Consider the following 16,206-nt stretch of genomic DNA (forward strand, 5'->3'; position numbering starts at 1 on the left):
AATAGTTGTGGACCTGTAAACAGATCGTTTGAATTCAATAATGTTTTGCATTTCATTTTCTATTCTGAAACATTGTCTACTTGATTGTTTTACAGTAGTCCTACTTACAGTGGTAGCCTGCTCACCTGCTCTCCCTTTGGATGTATAGAGCAAAAACATACAATTATCAAATAAGCCCAAGTAAATGGGATGTGCATGGTCATTTGTTGTATGGCTAATTCGGGAATATGAACTCATCATGGCCAGAAAAGGTGAGGAATTTAGTCTGTAATAGTTATGACAGATATATTCATTATGCATTATGTTTATGAATTAAATATTGTCTACTTGTGAAATTTGGCATTACAGTATTCAGATGTAGACCAGCCTAAAAACGTCAATGGAAAAGGTGAACAGTCTGTTCCACCGTTAAACTGCGCTTTGGATCGCAACGAGCAAAATACTTAAAATAGCTTATTTATTTACTACTGTGAAGTAGGTCCAATTTCATGAGAGATGGGAGGAATGGTGGCCTTTCCTAACTTGTTTTAGGCCTATAGGCTATTTCGTGGGAATGAAACCATCCCAGTCAGAAAAGGTGAGGAATTTATTCTGTAATGGTCATGGAAATTACATAAACAATAGGAACTGGATGCCGATTTATAATTATTTTAGAACACAAAGATAAAATCAATAGATTTTTGCTCTTCTCACTAATGGCAAATGATTGCATCTTATTATATTTATCTACCAGTTTTTTGGTATGAATAAGAGTGTCATCATATATTCATGCACAAGGCTACTAGGCTACTGTCTCCTTGTTGCAATGCAATACTTCAACCACAAGACACTGTGTGAAGAAAGCATTTCCACAGTTTGCAGGAAGATAAGCACATTCTCACATCAAGTTCAGTTTTTATAAATGCCAACTTTTGCGTGAAAACTGGTGTATGCATGTTTTGGGGCATATTTTGTGCGTATTCAAGGTTTTAGTGAGACAGATCTCCTGGAGGGGTATGGAGACAGATCTCCTGGAGGGGTATGGAGACAGATCTCCTGGAGGGGTATGGAGACAGATCTCCTGGAGGGGTATGGAGACAGATCTCCTAGAGGGGTATGGAGACAGATATCCTAGAGGGGTAGTGAGACAGATCTTCTAGAGGGGTATGGAGACAGATGGTGTGCGGCCACCGTGCAGTGCCACTTCCTTTTGGCCAGCCCAGTGTCGTCACAGTCACACACAGCTGTCCATTTGTCCTCTGATGTGAACCCCACTTGGAGGGTAGTCTGAAGATTAACAAACTCCACTGGGCTGCTATAGTCCACACTATCTGCTATATCACTATAACCTAGGAACACCAGAAGAAACTCAATAGGAAAATACAGAGCCAACTGGCTCAATGACAGAGTCAGTCTGAATAGGCAGTCTGATAGAGTTAGTAAGAACTGTAGGTATGATGCTGTTGTAGTGTGTGTGTGTGTGTGTGTGTGTGTGTGTGTGTGTGTGTGTGTGTGTGTGTGTGTGTGTGTGTGTGTGTGTGTGTGTGTGTGTGTGTGTGTGTGTGTGTGTGTGTGTATGTGTGTTATCTGCGTGACTGACTACACTTAATGGAGGGCTTCAGAGCCAGGGGACCGCATGTCAACCATCCAGCCAGCGCCCAGGACACAAACGCACACACACGAACACGAACACACACACACACACACACACACACACACACACACACACACACACTCTTCCCGACCACATCTGGGAGCTGTAAATCTCTCAACGCCACTGCTGCTCTCCACTCCCCCCTTCTCCTCTCCTCCCACCTTCTCCTCTCCCCCTTCTCCTTTCTTCCCCTCCCCTTCTCCTTTGCCCCCTTTCCCTCTCCTCCCTTCTCCTCTCCCCCCACCTTTTCCTCCCCTCCCCTTCTCCTTTCCTCCCCTCCCCTTCTCCTCTCCCCCACTTTCTCCTTTCCTCCCCTTCTCCTTTCCTCCCCTCCCCTTCTCCTTTTCTCCCCTTCTCTTCTACTCTCCTCTCTTCTCCCCCCGTTCTCCTCTCCTCCCCTCCCCTCCCCTTCCCCCTTCTCCTCTCCCCCTTCTTTCCTCCCCTCCACCCTTCTCCCCCATCTCCTCTCTTTCTCCTCTCCCCCTTCTCCTGACTTTACTACACTGAACAAAAACATAAATGCAACACGTAACATTTCCTAGAAATGTCCAACATTTTGTGCACATATTTGTTTACATCCCTATTAGTGAGCATTTCTCATTTGCCAAAATTATCCATCCACCTGACAGGTGTGGCATATCAAGAAGCTGATTAAACAGCATGATCATTATTCAGGTGCAACTTGTGCGGGGGAGGGGGGCGTGGGTGGGCCTGGTCCTTCTCAGTTCCATTTTAATTTGTTTAAAAACGGTTTAACTGGGAATCAAGAAATGTTAAATTGGCATGCGGCATCGGGTTTTCCAAAGCAGCTGTTATAGGAGTGCCCACGTCCCAAATCTGTTAGAGCGTCTGGCTCAGCCTTACCCATGTAGACCAGAGATATGGGCATGTTCCATGACACAACCACACTAGCACTTGATAGTTGGTGAAACATGTATTATATCACTGATTATAGTTATCTCAACACCACATATTCCCTCAGTAATAAACCATATATCATGTCTGGGGGGCATTATTGTATGTGTTGACCTACAGCATAGTACAGTGATGTTACAGAAAGTAGGCCAAACCCTTTCGGTGATATTAAAGGATATCACACACAAAAACATAATTCACTTCTAAACACTATCAAAACACAAGCCTAGGCAGTGAACTCCCGGGCAGAGTTTATGCGTCACCTACTACTACAGTGTAACTCCATACACTGGAACATGAACAGTACTGTAACTACACAACTACTGTACCAATAAAACATACAGTAACTGGAGTACATCAGATATGCTTTTGCAGCTTTAAATGAAAGGGAACATAGCTACACATAGTGGTTGAACTGAGTACACTGAGTACAGTTCACCCACTATGAGATGAATAAACTGAGTACAGTTCACCCACTGTGAGATGAATAAACTGAGTACAGTTCACCCACTGTGAGATGAATAAACTGAGTACAGTTCACCCACTGTGAGATGAATAAACTGAGTACAGTTCACCCACTGTGAGATGAATAAACTGAGTACAGTTCACCCACTGTGAGATGAATAAACTGAGTACAGTTCACCCACTGTGAGATGAATAAACTGAGTACAGTTCACCACTATGAGATGATTAAACTGAGTACTTAGGCGTTCAAGTACTGTACAAGTGTCACGACTTCCGCCAAAGTCGGCTCCTCTCCTTGTTCGGGCGGCATTCGGCGGTTGACGTCACCGGCTTTCTAGCCATCGCCGCTCCATTTTCTCATTGTTCCATTTGTTTTGTCTTGTTCCCTGCACACCTGGTTTTCATTCCCCAATCACACTGCATGTATTTATTCCTCTGTTCCCCTCCATGTCTTTGTGTGAAGTTGATTCGTGTTATGTGTGTTATGTGACGCGCCAGGCTGGTTGTCCAATATCCGTGTTTATTTCACGAAGTATGTTATTTGGTAAACTATAGCTTTTGTGACTGTTTGAGCGCTTTGCACTTTTGCCATTGTTGCTGGAGGTTTTGACGCAATTGCGTCCGTCTGCTGTTTGCTCCTGCCTCAATAAAGTGTGCGCCTGTTCACAACTCTCTGCTCTCCTGCACCTGACTCCGCTACCAGTACGCACACCCGTGACAACAAGAGTGTAAAGGAAAAGCGCCATCTACTGTTGGGAGGGAGAAAATTATAATTTGAGCTTTAGACACGCCTTCACACATCCCTTATAAAATATCCAAGACATCTTCTATTATTCACATGATCTCATATGATCCCCTTCATATGTGAAGTGTTCAAGGCCAGCAAACAGCCATATTCAACAGTGTAGTGTTCAAGGCCAGCAAACAGCCATATTCACCAGTGTAGTGTTCAAGGCCAGCAAACAGCCATATTCAACAGTGTAGTGTTCAAGGCCAGCAAACAGCCATATTCACCAGTGTAGTGTTCAAGGCCAGCAAACAGCCATATTCAACAGTGTAGTGTTCAAGGCCAGCAAACAGCCATATTCAACAGAGTAGTGTTCAAGGCCAGCAAACAGCCATATTCAACAGTGTAGTGTTCAAGGCCAGCAAACAGCCATATTCAACAGAGTAATGTTCAAGGCCAGCAAACAGCCATATTCACCAGTGTAGTGTTCAAGGCCAGCAAACAGCCATATTCAACAGTGTAGTGTTCAAGGCCAGCAAACAGCCATATTCACCAGTGTAGTGTTCAAGGCCAGCAAACAGCCATATTCAACAGTGTAGTGTTCAAGGCCAGCAAACAGCCATATTCAACAGTGTAGTGTTCAAGGCCAGCAAACAGCCATATTCAACAGAGTAGTGTTCAAGGCCAGCAAACAGCCATATTCAACAGCACATAAGGGAATGCTACATAAAGTAGATTATGGCCTTATTGTGGACACAGTAATAGAGAAAATTTGGATTTTGTTAAAACAATATATTGCCAGGGGAATCCGAAACTGCATGACAGTCTTCTAAACTTCATTTATCCATTTTTCCAGGGTTGGAACTATCAGATTTGTGATGCTCAATACCATTTGGATAGTTGTTTGTCAGCTTATATAAGATGTCACACTTCAGTCACTCCGTTTTGATGCAGATGGAGTATATCATTAGAGTATAGGGGGTGGGGGGTTAGTGGGTTATAGTAATAGTGTAAAACCAAGCATGCAGTACAGTACCTTCTTGAATTCAAGTGGTGAGTTGAGACTGAGTCCTGGACCTTTGCCATGAACGGGCTGGTCAACAAACTGCAAGAGAGAAGCATTTGTGTTCCTTTTACAAAATCTCTAGGCTGGGAGTTTGTCAGGAGAGGAGGAGGGAGGGAGGGAGGGAGGGAGGGAGGGAGGGAGGGAGGGAGGGAGGGAGGGAGGGAGGGAGGGAGGGAGGGAGGGAGGAAAGAGATTGAATCAGAGGAGGAATGCAGAATGAGAATGGTGTTAGAGGTGGTATTGGATTAGCTGGGCTGGGGAAGAGGTCAAGAGGAGAACAGAGAATGCCTACTGTGTGGTGTGTGTACACACTGAGAGAAACACACTCTCACACACATTCACAAGCACAAATGCACGCACACACACGCTCCCCTTTATACTCGAGTCCATCGCATGTCTGTGCTCCCCCTTCCCAAAAAATGAAATTACATATAAATACATTCAATTTGTGTAAATAGGTTATGTCCAACACTTCACTCTACAAACTCTGCCATAGATGGCTAGTAATAGGGTTAAGAGATGAAACGGCTCAAGACAAATTACAACAGATTTCCTAATTAAACACATTTCTAGCTGAATTCTCTGTGATTTTACAGTCTTTATTGACCCCCCAAAATAAAACAGCTCAGCAGACCACTATCATCATGTAACAACTAGCCAACTAGTCACCTTGTAAACATGTCCCCAACAAACTGGGCTGTTTTCTCCAACTCTAGGATAATCCCTTATTTACCGTTGTAATAACCAGGGTTTCAAGCACTCAATATGCCATTTAACCCTCTAGTGAGTTGAACAGAGCAGCTTTCCATTGACAGGAAGGGCACTTTGGCCTAACAAAAGGCTTTATGCCCTATGGAGTAGGGATGGACCTCTGTAAGGGGCAGGGAGGCATCTATGGGGTAGCCCTTTATGCTCATACCCGTATGTATACAGGTTGAAAATGGCAGATTTGGACACTGATAAGCGCCTAAATTGGAACACAGTGGCTGCACAGTAACAGCTAAACATGACATCAAAGCTCAGGGTCTCCGCTTCAAATCTCTGTATGGTTTATGACTGACAGCCGTTCTGAACTTGAGCACCATCCCTCCTGGTAATTGGGCAACTTTTGGAAATGTTATGTTGTCTGAGTGAGGGAAATGCTGTAAATGATGAGGATTTGATGTATTTTGAAAGATAAGACGTTGAGGATGATAATAAATACCACTTTGATGTCATTCAAGCAAGACAAACAACACCCTTGAGAACACATTTCCATATCATAAAACTCAGATAATATAAAGTGTCAACATGTAGTATAACTATGTTTGACGTACAAGATGACATAGGGTTATACCATGGTTTTCCTGAACAGAATGAACTGTTGTTTGTTGTATTGTGAAGAAAATTTGCTGCAGCACACGCATCTGAATGCCCTCATGACTCCATTCTATGTGCACCAAAATGATCATCTGCTTCTCTGAATTTCCCAGTGAAAGCCTAACACTGTAAGATCGTATTTTATAATTTAGCAAGTCATGTTGGCAATAGAACAAGCTTTCAAATGATGCCCACCTGACCCAGACCGCAATTTATAATGGACCGATTTTGTGTAAACATCAACAATAATTCTGTAAGGTCCAGATGCAGGGTTGTGTTCCAAACAAAACAACTACAAGTGTGCTGCTCTAGTTCCTCAACGGCAAAGCTAAGAGAGCTAAAAAAAGCACCTTATAGTTGAAGATTTCTTTGTGTCATAAAAGTGCATTGAAATGACTTAGGAACTGTGCACACTTTAGAGAGGTGTGTGTCCACTTGGAGACACCAGTCAGTCCTCTCACTCAAACCCTTGTCATTTGTATTGTCTTATGTTGCACCTACACATTTTCTTATCATGTTACTGAACGTTTCAGAATATTTCCAGATTTTGTTATCAACAAATGTGGCGAAAAGTACAGTAAATGTAAAATGCACATATAATCAACAGTGTAATTTTGGATTGTTTTGTCCTCACCTTTAGTCTAATAATTTTCCCATAATCTCCAAACTGTTCCCTTTTAACTGGTGCCATGGTTATACATATGCTTTCCATATTTCTTCTGTAAGAAACATTTCAATTTAGCCCTATCCATATAGGCCAATTCCCACGAGTGTAAGGGGTTAAAAAGTTCATACGGGTAAGAGCATGGGTACAATACAATGGCTGTATGGAAGAGGAATGTGAGGTAGATGTTCTGTAGTGTAGTGAGTGACGGGGTAGTTAGGTACTTACTGTGATGCGTCTGTCACCACGGGTAAAGGTGTGTCTTCGCTGACATAGTCCATGTCATCACTCAAGCTGTTGCCCCGGGAGATGCCTATGGAAGGCCCGTCCAGGTTTTTCTTAACTGTGCGAGACAATGCAAGAGTCTTGGTGACATATTCAAGGATTTAGTTCAATGCAACTTCCAATTTTCTAAGTGAGAAGAAAATACACTCTTAGAAAAAAAGGTGCTATCTCGAACCTAAAAGGGTTCTTCGGCTGTCCCCAAAGGAGAACCCTTTGAAGAAACATTTTTGGTTCCAGGTAGAACCCCTTTCACTGAGGGTTCTACATGGAACCCAAAATGGTTCAATCTAGAACCAAAAAGATCTCGACTTAGAACCAAAAAGGGTTCTCCTATAGGGACAACAGAAAAAAATACTATTTTGGTACCCTTTTTTCTAATTTATAGGCTTATTTATTGAAAAGTAAAGAGAAAGTACAGGATAGCTAGTAAAGAAGTGTAAGGGTCTACCTGGAGAGGCAGGACAGCTCAGATTGAAAGAGGACCATGAGTGCTGAACGCCTGCAGTCAACAGCAAGAAAGAAAGAACGTGTGAAAGACAAGTGGAATAGACACACAATGTGCTGACTTGTCAATGAAGTGTACAGTCCACCATTGTATTGTATCATCACACTAAGATGAGGTTGTTTTGGTGTGTGAACATGATGATTGATAACATCCCTTCCAAACCTCTACAGCAGGTTTGGTTAGTGCAACTAAAAACCATTGCAAAGGTTTGTAAGGACCTAGTCCAACAGTCCGCAAAGCCTGCCATCTCATCCTCCAATGGAGACGTTTCTTTAGAAGTGCCTAATTGTCTTTTTGTCTATTGTACTTTGTTTCTTGAGTATGCATACATGTGTATAGATGATGTATTATATATCACACCTGTGCCATGTTTGACTATGATAGTTTTTTAGTGTCTCAAAACTCAATTTGAGTGGTCCACAATGTGCATTAAAAATAATCTGTATTATTTATTATTGTATCATTGTGGAGTGACAAACTTTTCTAATCTAATCTAGTTTCAGGAACTGGGTTCTGTGCAGCTCCTCCACCTCTCTCTCATTCAGGGGGACCGGGGACGCGAGCGGAATTATCTGCTACACAAACACTGCAGGCTTATTAATATCTGGCTTGTCAGAGCAAACACACTGGGTTAGAAGCCCCAGAGAATGAAAACAAGCAGGGCCCAGAGAGAGAGAGAGTGGGGGGAAAGAGGGAGACAGAGAGAGTGAGAGAGTGAGAGAGAGAGCAGGAGACTGGCTGGAGAGAGAGAGCCCCATTGAGAAGGGAGATTCTCACAGAGGACGGCCGGGCCAGAGGGCCAGACAGATAAGTGGAGCGATAAGCCGGACGTTGACTAAATCAAACAATGCCCAGTTTATTTCTGACCACTGGAGCTCCACAATGGCCTCTTATCACCCCGACCTTCCTCCCAGTCCCCCGGCCCTTGGCCTCTGTCCCCTGTTCCAGCCCTCACCCCGGCTGGTGTTGGCTGGACAGACAGAAAAGAAAACACCAGGGCTGGTCGATAGGACAGGAAGGAGTCCAGAGCCTGCCTGCGTCGGTCTCTCTGCTGGCTTCCAGTTTGCTCCGGTTTGTGACAAAGCGCCAGTCTAATTAAAATACTGTCTGGGCAGTTGTAAAAACCAAATAACTAATGATTAACACAGAGGATCTCTTAAAAGGACAAAGGATTGAGTCATTAACTGTGTGAGTTGAAGCTGGAGTGTGTCAATAAGACTGGAGACCATGGAGTGATGTCATCTAGGAGATATTACACTTGTGACACGTGTTAGAGAGATAGTGTTAGTGGGAGGAGCTATAGGAGGACGGGCTCATTGTAATGGCTGGAATGGAATCAATGGAACAGTATCAAACACATCAAACATACGGAAACCACGTTTGACTCCGTTCCATCAATTCCATTCCAGCCATTACAATGAGCCCGTCCTCCTATCGCTCCTCCCACCAGCCTCCTTGGTTACAGAGAGGTGGAGGACTCACCTGTTTGTCTGAACATCCGGATGATGCCTGAGGAGGAAAATAAATAACATTTCAAAATGATGTCCTCAAAAACACTAACTTAATATGACATAATGTATACAGAGAAATCAATCTACACAACCAATGGCGTGGGATATGGACAACACAAGATCACTTTTGGGGTCAGAAAACATATGATAAACTTAGATGTTAGCATCATATATGACTTTAATTATGGATGTAAGAGAGTGCAAATGTCATTGCTGTTCTATAAACCCTTTTCATCAGCAACACAGTTAACACTTGGTTTCTGCAACAAAATAATCCATTTAAACAACCCATCATCTGCAAGGACATTTGAATCTGAAGATGTCTGTTTTTCTGCACTGTTAGCAGTAGAACGTTGCCTGGACTCTAAACATTATCATTAGTGACAACATGATGTTGAGAGTGTGGTGAGCATGGCTACTTAAAAGTCTTTATGACATCAACAGACAGCCTTTCAAAAGCCGTGGCTCCACTAACTAGCCTCAACATCCAAAAAACATGCAATTTGACAAATGTGCATTTTTTCCCCACTCTAAAGTTCAAAGGCAGTGAGACATATGTTCCTGTTCATTATCTAAGTTATATCCCACCAAACAAGATAGCATTTTCCCCCATAACTCCTTTTTCTACTGGTGACGTTCTGCGTTTATGTCCCTCTCCCTCCTTTTATGATTATGTGCTTTGACAGGAAAAACTCATAAAGGACACTTATTAACCTCCAGACTGGGACGATTCATTTGGCAGGGGTTAGAGGTTTACACAGGAAGTCCCCCCCACCGGTAGATGGTGCAATGGAAAAGTCCAATCTATCATTAATATGGAGTAATGGGCCTCAGCAGCACCAGTATGGACCACTGGATTTCATCTGGAGGTGGATGGACAGGGCACGAGAGTTTGGGAAAATAATCATATTTTTAGAGAGCAACTTAGACAACAACAGGTTAGACTACGTGGCTAGCTAGCAACATCAGGTGAATACTGAGTAACTGAATGTAAAATATGTGGGAATGTAATCACTTATTCAACCCAAAACACTATAGCTTTCTGACTGATTCTTGCCACAACAGGTCTACCTCCTAAGTATTTTTTTATTAAAAAAACATTTACACTACCGTTCAAAGGTTTGTGTTTCACTTAGAAATGTCCTTGTTTTTAAAAGAAAAGCTAATTTGTTGTCCAATAAAATAACATCAAATTGATTAGAAATACAGTGTAGATATTGTTAATGTTGTAAATGACTTTTGTAGCTGGAAACAGCAGATTTTTTATGGAATATCTACATAGGCGTACAGAGGCCCATTATCAGCAACCGTCACTCCTGTGTTCCAATGACACGTTGTGTTAGCTAATCCAAGATTATCACTATCAAAGGCTAATTGATCATTAGAAAACCCTTTTGCAATTATGTTAGCACAGCTGAAAACGGTTGTCCTGATTAAATAAGCAATAAAACGGACCTTCTTTAGACTAGTTGAGTATCTGGAGCATCAGAATTTGTGAGTTCGATTACAGGCTCAAAATGACTGGAAACAAAGACCTTTCTTCTGAAACTCGTCAGTCTATTATTTTTCTGAGAAATGAAGGCTATTCCATGTGAGAAATTGCCAAGAAACTGAAGATCTAGAACAGCGCTGTGTACTACTCCCTTCACAGAACAGCACAAACTGTCTCTAACCAGAATAGAAAGAGGAGTGGGAGGCCCGGGTGCACAACTGAGCAAGAGGACAAGTACAGTCGTGGCCAAAAGTTTTGAGAATGACACAAATATTAATTTCCAGAAAGTTTGCTGCTTCAGTGTCATTAGATATTTTTGTCAGATGTTACTATTGGCATGACACAGGACTGATCGTAGTGCTCACCTTGTCTTCTCCAGAAAAATAACAGACTGACGAGTTTCAGAAGAAAGTTATTTGTTTCTAGCCATTTTGAGCCTGTAATCGAAACCCACCGATGCTGATGCTCCAGATACTCAACTAGTCCAAAGACGGCCAGTTTTATTGCTTATTGAATCAGAACAACAGTTTTCAGCTGTGCTAACATAATTGCAAAATGGTTTTCTAATGATAAAATAGCCTTTTAAAATGATAAACTTGGATTAGCTAACACAACGTGCCATTGGAACACAGGAGTGACTGTTGCTGATAATGGGCCTCTGTACACCTATGTAGATATTCCCCAAAAAATCTGCTGTTTCTAGCTACAATAGTCATTTACAACATTAACAATGTCTACACTGTATTTCTAATCAATTTCATGTTATTTTAATGGACAAAATATTAGCTTTTCTTGAAAAACAAGGACATTTCTAAGTGACCCCAAACTTTTAGTGTAGGTAAAATCGGTAGTGTAGGTAAAATCGGTAGTGTAGGTAAAATCAATCAGATAGTGTGATTGTCTGATGTCTGTGAAGTGTACAAGTGGAGCAGTAAAGAACTTGTATACATAACATCTAATCACCACTGACTCGAATGACTTCCATTTTGCTTGTTCTGGCCCTGCTGGTGCTGGACCCTAACCCAGGCACGTGGCAGCCATCTTGTGTCTGACTGTCTGTCACACGGTCCCTGTGCTGTTCTCTGAATGACTGACTGACATTCAAGCTCTCTATCTTGAGAGGCTAGTTAAGGACCATATCACCTCCATCTGCGCCGATATGCTAGACCCACTGCAATTTGCATATCGCCCCAACAGATCCACGGACAACGCAGTCGCCATTGCACTGAACACTGCCCTATCCCGCCTGTACAAGATAAATACTAATACGCCATAGTACCCTGATCATATTACTCCAGTGCTAGCCTCCCTACACTGTCTTCCTGTCAAGGCAAGGGCTGATTTCAAGATTTTACTGCTAACCTACAAAGCATTACATGGGCTTGCTCCTACCTATCTCTCTGATTTGGTCCTGCCGTACATACCTACACGTACGCTACGGTCACAAGACGCAGGCCTCCTAATTGTCCCTAGAATTTCTAAGCAAACAGCTGGAGGGCAGGGCTTTCTCCTATTGTTATGGAATGATCTGCCTACCCATGTGAGAGATGCAAACTTGGTCTCAACCTTTAAGTCTTTACTGAAGACTAATCTCTTCAGTGGGTCATATGATTGAGTGTAGTCTGGCCCAGGAGTGTGAAGGTGAACGGAAAGGCTCTGGAGCAACGAACCGCCCTTGCTGTCTCTGCCTGGCCGGTTCCCCTCTTTCCACTGGGATTATCTGCCTCTAACGCTATTACAGGGGCTGAGTCACTGGCTTACTGGTGCTCTTTCATGCCGTCCCTAGGACGGATGCGTCACTTGAGTGGGTTGAGTCACTGATGTGATCTTCCTGTCCGGGTTGGCGCCCCCCCTTGGGTTGTGCCGTGGCGGAGATCTTTGTGGGCTATACTAGGCCTTGTCTCAGGATGGTAAGTTGGTGGTTGAAGATATCCCTCTAGTGGTGTGGGGGCTGTGCTTTGACAAAGAGGGTGGGGTTATATCCTTCCTGTTTGGCCCTGTCTGGGGGTATCATTGGTTGGGGCCACAGTGTCTCCTGACCCCTCCTGTCTCAGCCTCCAGTATTTATGCTGCAGTAGTTTGTGTGTTGGGGGGCTAGGGTCAGTTTGTTATATCTGGAGTACTTCTCCTGTCTTATCCGGTGTCCTGTGTGAATTTAAGTATGCTCTCTCTAATTCTCTCTTTCTCTCTTTATTTCTCTCTCTCAGAGGACCTGAGCCCTAGGACCATGCCTCAGGACTACCTGGCATGATGACTCCTTGCTGTCCCCAGTCCACCTGGCCGTGCTGCTGCTCCAATTTCAACTGTTCTGCCTGCGGCTATGGAATCCTGACCTGTTGACCGGACGTGCTACCTGTCCCAGACCTATTATTTGACCATGCTGGTCATTTATGAACATTTGAACATCTTGGCCATGTTCTGTTATAATCTCCATCCGGCACAGCCAGAAGAGGACTGGCCACCCCTCATAGCCTGGTTCCTCTCTAGGTTTCTTCCTAGGTTTTGGCCTTTCAAGGGAGTTTTTCCTAGCCAACGTGCTTCAACACCTGCATTGCTTGCTGTTTGGGGTTTTAGGCTGGGTTTCTGTACAGCACTTTGAGATATCAGCTGATGTACGAAGGGCTATATAAATACATTTGATTTGATTTGATTCAAGCTCATCACTAAGCTCAGGGCCCTGGGTCTCAACCCCTCACTGTCCAACTGTGTCCTGGACTTCCTGACAGGCCGACCCCAAGTTGTGAAGGTAGGCAACAACACCTCCGCCACGCTGACCCTCAACACGGGGACCCCATAGGGGGTTGAGTTTGCAGCCCCCTCCTGTACTCCGTGGACACCCACGTCTCCAACTCAATAATTAAATTTGCTGACGACACAACACCGGTAGGCCTGATTACCAACAACAATGAGACAGTGTACAGGGAGGAGGTGTGCTCCCTGGCAGAGTGGTGCCAGGAAATTAACCTCTCCCTCAGTGTCCAAAAAACGAAGGAGCTGATCAGGGACTTCAGGAGACAGAGAGAGCACGCCCCCATCCACGTCGACAGAGCTGCAGTGGAGAGGGTCAAAAGCTTCAAGTTCCTCTGCGTGCACATCACTGACAACCTGAAATGGTCCCTTCATACAGACAGCGTGGTGAACTAGGTGCAACAGTGCCTCTTCAAGTAGCTTGGCCCCTAAGACCCTCACAAACTTTTACAGATGCACCATTGAGAGCATCTTGTCAGGCTATATCAGCACCTGGTACGGCAATTGCATTCTCCAGAACCACAGGGCTCTCCAGAGGGTGGTGCTGTCAGCCCAACACATCACCGGGGGCACACTGCCTGCCCTCCAGGACATCTACAGCACCCTGTGTCACAGGAAGGCCATGAAGATCATCAAGGACCTCAGCCACCCGAACCATGGCCTGTTCACCCTTCTACCATCTAGAAGGCAGAGACAGTACAGATGTATCAAAGCTGGGAACAAAAGACTGATAAACAGCTTCTATCTCCAAACCATCAGACTGTTAAACAGTTACCATGAGTGGCCTCCGCCCAGTACCCTTCCCTGAACCTTAGTCACTGTTACTAGACGGCTACCACCAGGTACTCTACCCTGCACCACAGAGACTGCTAACCTATGTACATAGTCATTGAACACTGGTCACTTTAATAATGTTTACATACTGTTTTGCCCACTTCATGTGTACAGTTGAAGTCGGAAGTTTACATACACTTAGCTTGGAGTCATTAAACTCATTTTTCAACCACTATAGTTTTGGCAAGTCGGTTAGGACATCTACTTTGTGCATGACTAAATTGTCTGTGCCTTTAAACAGCTTGGAAAATTCCAGAAAATGATGTCATGGCTTTAGAAGCTTTTGATAGACTAATTTACATAATTTGAGTCAATTAGAGGTGTACCTGTGTATATTTCAGGAGCTACCTTCAAACTCAGTGCCTCTTTGCTTAATATCATGGGGAAATCCAAAGAAATCAGCCAAGACCTCAGCGAGCAATTTCCAAATGCCTGAAGGTACCACGTTCATCTGTACAAACAATAGTACGCTAGTATAAACACCATGGGACCACGCAGCCGTCATACCGCTCAGGAAGGAGACACATTCTGTCTCCTAGAGATGAACATGCTTTGGTGCAAAAAGTGCAAATCAATCCCAGAACAACAGAAAAGGACCTTGTGAAGATGCTGGAGGAAACAGGTACAAAAGTATCTATATCACAGTAAAACGAGTCCCACATCGACATAACCTAAAAGGCCGCTCAGCAAGGAAGAAACCACTGCTCCAAAACCGCCATAAAGAAGCCAGACTACGGTTTGCAACTGCACATGGGGACAAAGATCATACTTTTTGACCTGATGACACAAAAATAGAACTGTTTGGCCATAATGACCATCGTTATGTTTGGAGGAAAAAGGGGGATGCTTGCAAGCCGAAGAACACCATCCCAGCCGTGAAGCACGGGGTTGGCAGCATCATGTTGTAGGGGTGCTTTGCTGCAGGAGGGACTGATGCACTTCACAAAATAGATGGCATCATGAGACATGAAAATTATGTGGATATATTGAAGCAACATCACAAGACATCAGTCAGAAAGTTAAAGCTTGGTCGCGAATGGGTCTTCCAAATGAACAAGAACCCCAAGCATACTTCCAAAGTTGTGGCAAAATGGCTTAAGGACAACAAAGTCAAGGTATTGGAGTGGCCATCACAAAACCCTGACCTCAATCCTATATAGAAGATTTCTGGGCAGAACTGAAAAAGCGTGTGCGAGCAAGGAGGCCTACAAACCTGAATCAGTTACACCAGCTCTGTCAGGAGGAATGGGCCAAAATTCCCCCAACTTATTGTGGGAAGCTTGTGGAAGGCTACCCGAAACGTTTGACCCAAGTTAAACAATTTAAAGGCAATGCTACCAAATACTAATTGAGTGTATGTAAACTTCTGACCCACTGGGAATGTGATGAAAGAAATAAAAGCTGAAAGAAATCATTCTCTCTACTATTATTCTCACATTTCACATTCTTAAAATAAAGTGGCGATCCTAACTGACCTAAGACAGGGAATTGTTACTTGGATTAAGTGTCAGGAAATATGAAAAACTGAGTTTAAATGTATTTGGCTAAGGTCCATGTAAACTTCCGATTTCAACTGTATATACTGTATTCTAGCCATGGCTAATCCTATATAACTTTTATTTTTCTGGGTTATGTGTGTATTTTAATGTTATTTTTTATGCTAGTTATTACTGTACTGGTGGAGCTAGAAACACAAGCATTTGCTGCACCTGTGATAACGTCTGCAAATCTGTGTACGCAACCAATCATCATTGATTTGATTTGTATCATGAACAACCAGCTTCACAACACCTCAGTCAGTCCTCATCCCTACCTACCATCCCTATTCTCTCCCTCGCTCTCTTTATGGGGGAGGAGAGAGTCAATCACACCACTGTGTCATGTCCCATCCACATGGCATATATTGCACAGATTCATCATTACTTACAATTTACACCATGAGCATTAAACTGGATGGTAAATAGCTACGGATAAGAACATTGTATCCTCACGTCTGAAATAT

General features: G+C 43.5%; 1 protein-coding gene across 1 annotated transcript in view; it reads right to left on the bottom strand.

Annotated features, from left to right (window-relative positions):
• Positions 1-16,206, bottom strand: part of LOC139407504 (potassium voltage-gated channel subfamily KQT member 1-like) — a 340,305-nt gene that overhangs the window by 276,717 nt on the left and 47,382 nt on the right. Inside the window, exons 11-14 of the mRNA XM_071151296.1 lie at positions 9,102-9,128; positions 7,563-7,613; positions 7,058-7,172; positions 4,777-4,845 (exon numbers count right to left, since the gene is read on the bottom strand). Coding sequence (XP_071007397.1) covers positions 4,777-4,845; positions 7,058-7,172; positions 7,563-7,613; positions 9,102-9,128 — 262 coding nt within the window. The remainder of the gene's footprint in view (positions 1-4,776; positions 4,846-7,057; positions 7,173-7,562; positions 7,614-9,101; positions 9,129-16,206) is intronic.

Source organism: Oncorhynchus clarkii, chromosome 4 (assembly GCF_045791955.1).
Source record: "Oncorhynchus clarkii lewisi isolate Uvic-CL-2024 chromosome 4, UVic_Ocla_1.0, whole genome shotgun sequence".
In the NCBI taxonomy this organism is placed as follows: domain Eukaryota; kingdom Metazoa; phylum Chordata; class Actinopteri; order Salmoniformes; family Salmonidae; genus Oncorhynchus; species Oncorhynchus clarkii.